The sequence below is a fragment of the Berghia stephanieae genome, chromosome 9 (assembly GCF_034508935.2).
Source record: "Berghia stephanieae isolate SIO BIC M18660-M18661 chromosome 9, UCSD_Bste_1.3, whole genome shotgun sequence".
In the NCBI taxonomy this organism is placed as follows: domain Eukaryota; kingdom Metazoa; phylum Mollusca; class Gastropoda; order Nudibranchia; family Aeolidiidae; genus Berghia; species Berghia stephanieae.
This window is the reverse complement of record NC_088368.1, coordinates 2,400,953-2,411,090: the sequence shown is the minus strand read 5'-3', so window position 1 is coordinate 2,411,090 and position 10,138 is coordinate 2,400,953. Positions and strand designations below refer to the sequence as shown.

The window sequence follows — 10,138 nt, the reverse complement described above, 5'->3', positions numbered from 1 at the left end:
GATTGGATGAGATCTGCTGAAAGGGCAAACGGAAGTAAAAATAGATCGGGTGATGTCCAGAACATCTCCCCAAATCATCAAATGATGTCTCAGAGTTTAGACAGACGACAAAAACCGAGTGTTATTTCATCTTCAGCTTCGCGTTTTAGTCTGGACTCGAGAAAAGGAGATGCTGTGATTATCGTGGACACATCGTCAAAATTACTTCGAGGCAGGAGTAAACATGCCAAAGTTATCGACAATTGCATAAAACGAAGCCACAGCTACGACGACTACAACGTGGAGAAACCTTCGATTATAATTCAAAATCGCTCCTCGTCTGCCCATGCGTTGACGAGATCTCGTCTTGGAAACAGTGATCGTTATCTTCGTAACAATGTTGCTATCAATAACAGTATCGATACGTTGCCGTACAATCGCTATGCATCAAACCAATTGTATTCGAATCGGAGCGGTAGTATCAGTAATATCGATATGAGAGACGAAGAATCCAATAATCGGGACAGAATCGTTATTTGTCCGATTTGCCTCAACGAAACAAAAATATCCGCCAGTTTGGAAAATTTACCAAGGAACTATATGGTTGAGAGATGTGTGTCACGTGATATGTCAAACCACCAATCAAATGTCACAAAATCGTGCAATTTGTGTTCTAAAACATCTGAAAAGCCGAAAAAGAATATATTCAACAATGGAAATGTGTTGGGAAATACATTTAGTGAAAGCAACGAAGAGGATGAAGTGAAGCTGCGGGCTACTATACATTGCACCAACTGCGACTTAAATTTATGTAGTCACTGTGCGGCGATTCATCGGATTAGAAAGAAAACCAAACGTCACAAGTTAATGTCCATATCAACACCTCGGGCATCCCAAAACAGCAGCGATCGCAGTACGGAAATGAGCATCCACCCATCTAGTGACTTCAGCGACACCGCTAGTCCTAACTTGTCCGAAACAGTTTTCTTTGGCGACACTAGAAACATCATAAATACTAAAGGAAGCAACAAGGCAAAGAAAAGAAACGATCAATCTGATTCGACAGCACAGCACAGTCCTTACGCTAATCTCTCTGACACGCGTGTCACAAATCGATCGGGTGTGTTAAAATCTTTTCGAAAACTGAAGTTGCCAAACTTGCACCGTTTTAATAGATTTTTTGGCTTTTCCTCGGATGGACACAACAATAAGACTGCCCTGTCGTCTACAAAGGAGAAAAGAAAACTTGGTAAAGGAAAATCGTTTCCGGAAATGAACGATTTCGACTCGGACAAAGATAACAAAAATAAGAGCCAGGAGCATCTGCCGGTATTCAAAACTGGATTGGTCAATGGGGGATTTGACGACAGACTCGCAAAATATCAAAGTGTCAATGACCTTGACATTGAGAGAGGCAACAGAAGTAGAAGCAATCAAGGCAGACGCAGAGGTGGTAGAAGGCGTCAGAGACCCTACTCAGGTGAGATAACCATCATCATCATCATCATCATCATCATCATCATCATCATCATCATCACCATCATCATCATCATCATCATCATCATCATCATCATCATCATCATCACCATCATAATCACCATCATCATCATCATCGTCCTCGTCGTCATCATCAACAACAACAACAACAACAACAAACAACAACACCACTGTTGTCGTCATCACCATCATCATCACCATAGCCAGTACTATTACCACCACCACCACCACGACCACCACCACCACCATCACCACAACCACAACAACGACCACAACCACCACAACCATCACCACCACCATCACATCAGCCACATCTTCGACTATTCTAATGCTATTCATTCAGTTCGCCTTTTTAAATGTTTTCTTGGGATATTTGTAATCGCCCACAGACAGTGCCGCCATTAGCTCCAGACGCGAGAGAACCACCACCAGCCTTCCAATGATGTGTTCACGACACCCTATTGAAGAGCTACAACTCTTCTGTGTCCACTGTGACGTATGTGTGTGTCGCGAATGTGTTGTTGAGCGACACAGCAAACACGAATATGAACTCATTACACGCCATTTATTTCGGGTAAGTCTTTGATAATGGGAAGCAGAAGTCATGACCTCACACCTTGCTCTGTTCCGGTTCAAAACTCACTGGAAGTTTGTAATCAGCCATCGGGAGACTAACGAAGACTCGAGTAGTCCTTCAGCGCCATTTGGTCCATGGAGCCGGAGTTTATCCTGGTTTCTATAGCGTGAAACGAACAATAGTTATTGCTTGCTATCCTTTTGACAGGACGCTAGGCCATGGAGCCAGAGTTTATCCCGGTTTCTATAGCGTGAAACGAACAATAGCAATTGCTTGCTATCCTTTTGACAGGACTCTAGTCCATGGAGCCGGTGTTTATCCGGTTTCTATAGCATGAAACGAACAATAGCAATTGCTTGCTATCCTTTTGACAGGACGCTAGTCTATCGCAAAGCACTTTCCGCCAAATCTAACAGACTCAGCTATCCATTCACCACTGGGTGGACAAGGGGGGAAGGGGTCAGAAAAATAAAATTCTGGACTGCACCCGGGATAGATCTTGGTCCCTTTGCATGTGAAGCGAGTGCTCTACCACCTGAGCTATCGGGACCCTCCAAAAAGAATAGGATACATATTATTATTGAATCATAAGGTGGCATGACTATTTTAGTAGCTGGATGTAAAGGCAGATTCTTAGGATTATGGGACGTAAAAGAACGAGGATGGATGACATTTATTGACGACCAGCTTTTATATAGCGCAATATCCACTAATAGTGCTCAAAGCGCTTTACAAGGGTCACTGGCCAACAGCAACATTTAACATTTAGGACGGGACATGACGCTTGTTAGGCGATATTAAATTCTTTTTTTTTTTCGGACAGAGGCAAAGCTGTTAACGACCAGGTTCTCATTTTACACCTGAGTACGGTGAGAGAATGCGAGTAAAGAGCCTTTTCCAAGGACTCAACTATGCGTCGAGCGAGGCTCGAACCCAGGACCTTCCGATCCGAAAGCGAGTGTCATAGCACAAGACCACATAGGCTAGAAAATAAGATTCGATAAGTCTGAAACCAGAAGATCAGTTCCACGAGGTTTGATTCCGATACTCCAGAGGACTGGTTCCACACTTCAAAGGAGATTGGAACCAGTAGTTTGATATCACATTGTCGTTCCCTATTTAAATTATATTGATAAATAAATGCGTTTGACGCCATACAGCTATTTCTTGTTTTAGCCAGACACGGAGGCTCTCCTGTTGGCGAAGTCTCAGGTTTGAGAGGTTTTTTTGTTTTTCCAAGACGAGGGTCATTGTAATCAATCGATATTTGAAGGACGACTTTTCTGGACAAAATTTGAAATATGTATTTTTTTCAGAGTATGACATATCAATCCATTTACACGCGGACGGTTTTTAAAAGAGCTTTGTTATGCAGATAATCTGCCTAGTACTACGAATGATTCGTAGAATAGCCTTCAACAATCGTAACGTCACTTCCTTCCTAATGACGCATGGTAACTTAGTAACACTGGCTCTAAACTATCGGAACAATAGCTGACGTCCGTATGAAATATTTCTCCGGCGAGCATAAAAGCGTATCCAGAGGAGAAAAACATTATAAATACAGATCATGTGTTGACTTTTACACATTCTGATCACAAGGCATATGAAAAGTTCTAGCCAGCATGAAGAATAAAAAGTAAGGATTTTCTTTGTTTAAAACCATGATGGCCGCCGTTGCTGGGCGACGTGACATCAGACTATTGAATCCAATTACGACTTTTTGACTACAGTTGCAAAACTGAATTCGTCTCTTTGACTCGATAAATCTTGTTGAAAAGGAAAGTTTATTTCCTTAGATCCTATATTCAGGACTTTGGTGCATTTGTGGATGGATCATGGTGGTGGGAAATAATTGATTTGTAAAGCTATTTATAGTGACTTTTCTTTTTTTTTTTCCCCCTTGGAAACTACGACTTTTAAAAATGTAAAGTTGGCAGCTCTGGTGTTATGGTACAGAATTATACTATTACTACCACCGAGTTTAAGGTGGCTATTACCGGAATGAGAAATTTTGGTGGGTTTTTGTTTGTTTTTGTTTGGTTGTTTTTTTTTTTGTTTTTGTTTTTTTTTTGTTTGTTTTTTTGTTTGTTTGTTTTTTGTTTGTTTTTTGTTTTGTTGAAGTTTAAGAAACTAAAACTCATTCATCTCAATAAAGACAATTAATTTGAATGAACTATTTATGATTTGAGCTCAAAGTTCAGTTTCAAGGTCACATAATAACGTTTACTGTTTGACAGAAATTGGTCACAATTTTCTACGTGTATAGTTTTGATCAGGATTGATATAGATAATATTGATAAACTTTCTCTAGAGTCAGATGGAGAAAATGGACGATCTAATTCAAGAAACTCTTCCCTGCATGCAACGCGTCGACGAACAAATGACGTCACTAGCAGAGGTCAAGGCCGATTTTGAAGACACAGGGTCAAAGGTTAAACAGGAGATCCATGAGTTCATGGACTTGTATATGGATGCCATTCAAAAACAGAAGGACGCCTTATTGTCTCAGGTTTTTATAACATACTTTGTCATTCCCACTTCCGCCACCATCATGATCATCATCATCATCATCATCATCATCATCATCATCATCATCATCATCATCATCATCATCATCATCATCATCACCATCATCATCGTCGTCGTCGTCATGATCATCACCATCATCGTCTTCATCATCATAATCGTCGTCGTCGTCATCATCATCATCATCATCATCATCATCATCATCATCATCATCAGCAGCAGCAGCAGCAGCAGCAGCAGCAACAGTAGCAGCATCTATGAGCCTACGTATTTTGCTCTGAGAAAACAACAAAATAACAACTCATTGTCGTGCTTTTTGAGAGCATTAATATATAATCTGTATTGTAAGAGAGCCTGGAAATGAAAGCCAAATTCATTCATTCATTTATTTTTTAAATTCATCTGTTCGTTGATAATCTATTTATTTATATATTTAACTATTCCATCTATAAATAATTGAGATCTTATATAACGGAGATTTTATATTGCGCAATACCCATTAAACATGATCAAGGGGCTTTACAAAGGATCCTAAGCCAACTGCAACACTTAACATGTAGGACGAGGCGAAGTCACACATTTTTTTCCCGATAGAGAAAACGTTGTTAACGGCCAGGTAGTCATTTTACACCTGAGAACGGTAAGAAAATGTGAGAAAAGAGCCTTTTCCAAGGACTCAACTATGCGTCGCACAGATCGAGATTCGAACCTAGGACCTTCCGATCCGAAAAATCACATTGCTTTATTTAGCTCTTTATTTTTTTCTATTTATTCATCTATTTATATTTTTATTTATTTTTCTCTATGTATTTATCTCACAAGGTAACAGCTCATGTTGAAGACAGGGAGAGGATGTTCGGCGTGACTCGGAAGCATCTTTTGCACATGCGCGGCGAGGTGGAGCGTACATGTCAGTTTGTCTCTGACCTCGTGACCTCAGCCTCGGACAAAGAGATCTTGGCACTGAAAGGGCTAATCACCGACAGACAAAGACTTGAAAAACATGGAGATGAAGCTACCGTCCGGTCTAGAGGCAGATCTAAGGTCTGTGAGCAAGGCTATTATACTTCTACATTCTGAAGAAAAAAAACCTCGTAAATAAAATTTGGGCCAGAAAACTCGTCCTTAAAATATCGATCGATTAAAATGACCCCATCTTGGCAAAATCTCTCAAAATTGGGATTTGGACATGCTGTTCTCACCAAATGTTTCGATTTTCGATTATTTCATGATGAATCTCATAAGGTTTTCTTCCTTTTCCAATTAAAAATCGAACAACACTGACCTCCAGCTTTGACCATCTGCTACTGGAATCGTCATCTTGAAAACAAAAGCATTTGATATTGCATAGATATTTTTTTTAAACGTTTGTTGAATCAAAAGTTATCCCATTTTTCGGTTCTTCTAGGATCTCCCTCCCATCATATTCTCTTTGCCTCTTGATTACCTGGGAAACTTTACAATTAAGGTCAGGATAAATTCCCAAATAGAAAAAAAGGGAATGAGATAAGCGGAAGAGTAGCGTCCCTTGATTGGACGTCACCTTACAGAGAGAACGTCAACGTGGTTTTGCGCATGCGTCTCTCTCGTCCTCGCTTTCGGTGAAGTGTCTCTATGCCGCTTTCAGCGAGGACGAGAGACGCATGCGCAAAACCAAATTGACGTTCTCTATCTAATAACTTCTCCGCCGTCCAATCAAGGGACGCTACTCTTCCGCTAATCTCATTCCCTATAGTTAAATATATTGTTTTAAATGGCATAGAATGATGGAGTAGAGTTAGTTATACAGAAAGAAATAGTCCTTTATCCCAAATTAACGTGGGGGGGGGGGGGGGTGTTTGTTTTTTTTGCATCAGAGACCTAAAAAGATCCATTCTGAGGTCCTATGAACCACAAAACAACATTTTTTTTTTTTGGTTTCATGATTTCTCAAAGACTTTTTGAGAAATCATGATTTAGCTGTGAAGCAAATCTGTGAAAATGAAATATCCGAGAAAACTATGAAATAACAATAACAACCAAAGACAACAAACAAACGCCTCAAATTGATAAAACTTAAGACAAAATATTTATAATAGATTTGTTACAATGTTTTTCATATGAAAAGATTCAGAAAATGCTGAAGTTTTATAATAGGCAAAAATTTACCACCAAAATGTTGGGAGCTAATTCAGGGAGGTTATCCTAAGTTTGTTTTTTGTCTTTAAAGACACCGTGAATGTTTACATATTTGCCACACATCGATTCTCCCCCAATTTGTTTTGCTTTCAGATTCAACCCTAGTGATAAAAGTGGAATAATCAACAACTTCCAAATGTTTGGACGCGTCATCGTTGCCAAGCAACCGTCACCGTCCAAATCTTATTTCTCCGTTGAAGGTAGGGCAGGATGACGAGATATGACCAATAGTTTCTGACTTGTCATCAATCGACCAATCAATCAATCAATCAATCAATCAATCAATCAATCAATCAATCAATCGTTCGATCGCTCGATCAATCAACCAAGTGTCAAGTTTGTAGCACCAACAAAAATTATTAAATAAAAATTATAATTTTAAAAGTAAAGAAGAAAATAAATTGTGGTTACCCCAAGGTATGAATAGGTGTCATATTTATAGGGAATGAGATTAGCGGAAGAGTTGAGTCCCTTGATTGGACGTCATCTTACAGAGAGAACGTCAACATGGTTTTGCGCATGCGTCTCTCTCGTCCTCGCTTTCGTTGAAGTGTCTCATGCCGCTTTCACCGGAAGCGAGGACGAGAGACGCATGCGTAAAACCAATATGACGTTCTCTGTCTAATATCTTCTCCGCCGGTGAGTCCAATCAAGGGACGCTACTCTTCCGTTAATATCATTCCCTATACGATATTAGGTTGTAATAATCTCCTAAAACTCACTCAATTCTCACCGGGTCTGCTGGCACTTGAGGCGATCTCCACCTGGTCCTGTCAGCAGCTATTCTTGGGGCCATCTCGAGGGACAGACAGACCTCTCTGTATTAGGCCCCTCTCTACGGCACGTCTCAAAGCCGACTTGGGGCGGCCTCGCTTCCTCTTTCCTTGGGGTGTCCATCGCAGAGCCTTCCTTATCAGTGTTTCATCAGGTCTGCGGCAGTCATGCCTCTTAACTAACGGTCTAGAAACAATAATAAAAAAAAAATTAAAAAATTGAGCTTTTATATAGCGCAATATCCAGTAAAATGATCAAATCGCTTTATAAGGGGCCCCTGGCCAACGGCAACACGTAAAATGTAGAACGGGACATGACGCCCGTTAGGATATAATATTGCAATTTTTTCCCGACAGAGACAACGTTGTTAACGGCCAGGTGCTCATTTTACAGGCGGGTGCGGTGCGAGAATGTGAGTAAAGAGCCTTTTCCAAGGACTTAACAATAACTATGCACCAATTGAGGCTCGAACCCAGGACCATCCGATCCGAAAGCGAGTGTCATACCACAAGACCACATAGCCGGATGAGCAGAGAGATGTCAAATTTGATCATTCTATTGTTTTTGTACAACCGACAGACATATCGGCCCCAGCAGGCTTGATTGAAGGTGTCACAAACCTTTATTTTGATTGGACAAAAATCTACTGGTAACGTAAAACTGTTTAAGTACTGTCTGATTTTCTTTTGACAGGACAGGGAGGCACGAACTGTGTCTTCTATCCCAATATATCTGTTTTCCAACATGCATTCGTTCTGTCTTTGTCTTGGGATGAGATTACTTGGTTTTGTCCTGGCCCTGGCCGGAAACCCTAGCTGGGAGGGAAACGGTCAAATGTATAGTTAGAGTTTTGGGACATGATATTTATGGTCTTGTAAATCATCTCTCTATTACGGATTGTATTGTTTTGTTTACTTATTATATATGATGTCTAAACATTTGAGTGTTTTCCTCTTAGTGGGGACCTGTGCTTGTGTCTGGGTGAGACTTTTAGGTGATCTCAAACGAAGTACACTGATAGTGTGCTCTTGGAATCTACATCTGTTTCCTATTTGAACAAATTCCCCTTTGTCTTACTTTTTCTTGGGTACTTTAATTGTAATTCTAGATCTTTCTACTATCCCATTTTCTTCCTGTTTACTGGGGCGGATATGACCTAAATGTGTTGCAAGCGCCGTAAAACCCTTAAAAACAAACAAACATTTCTTTCGACAGGATTGGACAATGCTAGGATGTTTACTTCCTGTGCGTCCCTAGTGACCGTGTGTGATACAGATGGGCTGGCGGTACAAAACGGAAATGACGTCATCGTTAAAGCATGGGTCATTTCCCAGGAGAATAATGGAAGGTGGGTTAAATATTTTGTTGTAATTGTACGTGTACAAGTGTGTGTGTGTGTGTGTGTGTGTGTCTGTGTGTGTGTGTATGTGTGTGTTTGTACGTTTGTGCATGTAGCCTTTAGAGAAACAAGTGTTGAAGATGGTCAAAAACACAAAACTTCAACTCAAAAAGCAAACGCCAGAATGTGTATTGGGATAATAGACGTAGATCTTGTCGGAACAACTAGTCAAATCTCAAGAGACATGCCGTAAGGAACGACCGCCAGTGATATTGTGGGTGGGGTGGGGGGGGGGGGCGGGAGAAGGTTGTTCTATTTATTTTTTATCTATTTATTTTTCTTATTTAGTTTTTGTAAAGACCGTGAGTTTTTACCTTACAGACCTCTCTGTTCAAATGAACAAATGATTGGTCAAAAATGGACTCCTTCATGAAAAACTTAACCAGTTAACTATCGTACACTAGAAAAACACATTAAAGTGACCCTCAGTTAACTTTCGTACACTGGAAAAACACATTGAAGTGACCCTCGGTTAACTGTTGTACTCTGGAAAAACACATTACAGTGACCCTCGGTTAACTGTTGTACTCTGGAAAAACACATTACAGTGACCCTCGGTTAACTGTTGTACTCTGGAAAAACACATTAAAGTGACCCTCGGTTAACTGTTGTACTCTGGAAAAACACATTACAGTGACCCTCGGTTAACTGTTGTACTCTGGAAAAACACATTAAAGTGACCCTCGGTTAACTGTTGTACTCTGGAAAAACACATTAAAGTGACCCTCATTTAACTGTGGTACTCTGGAAAAAACACATTAAAGTGACCCTCAGTTAACTGTGGTACTCTGGAAAACACATTAAAGTGACCCTCAGTTAACTGTGGTACTCTGGAAAAACACATTAAAGTGACCCTCATTTAACTGTGTTGGAACACATAAGTACTCATTAACTGTGTATTGAAAACACATTAAAGTGACCCTCATTTAACTGTGGTATTCTGGAAAACACATTAAAGTGACCCTCATTTAACTGTGGTATTCTGGAAAACACATTAAAGTGACCCTCTTTTTGGGGACAACCCTCATACCTGGGACTTTCTATTTCAGAAATATAATTGTATATTTGAGCAACTCGAAAAACGGAGTTCGGAACTTGACCTTCACCCCTGAGGATAAAGGTTACCATTTCCTGCACATCACTATGCAAGGCTGTGCCATAAAGGTAAACATTTTTGTATCATCTTCTCCCCATCATCATGATCG

The 10,138-nt window shown here is 40.2% G+C and overlaps 1 protein-coding gene across 1 annotated transcript; it reads left to right on the top strand.

Annotated features, from left to right (window-relative positions):
- On the top strand, positions 1-6,943 carry LOC144979273 (uncharacterized). The gene is made up of 5 exons (XM_078925889.1): positions 1-1,459; positions 1,866-2,050; positions 4,368-4,565; positions 5,405-5,626; positions 6,854-6,943. Exons 1-5 carry the CDS (start codon positions 7-9, stop codon positions 6,863-6,865), a joined length of 2,070 nt encoding a protein of 689 aa, XP_078782015.1. The 5' UTR covers positions 1-6; the 3' UTR covers positions 6,866-6,943.
- Positions 6,944-10,138: the final 3,195 nt, after the last annotated feature.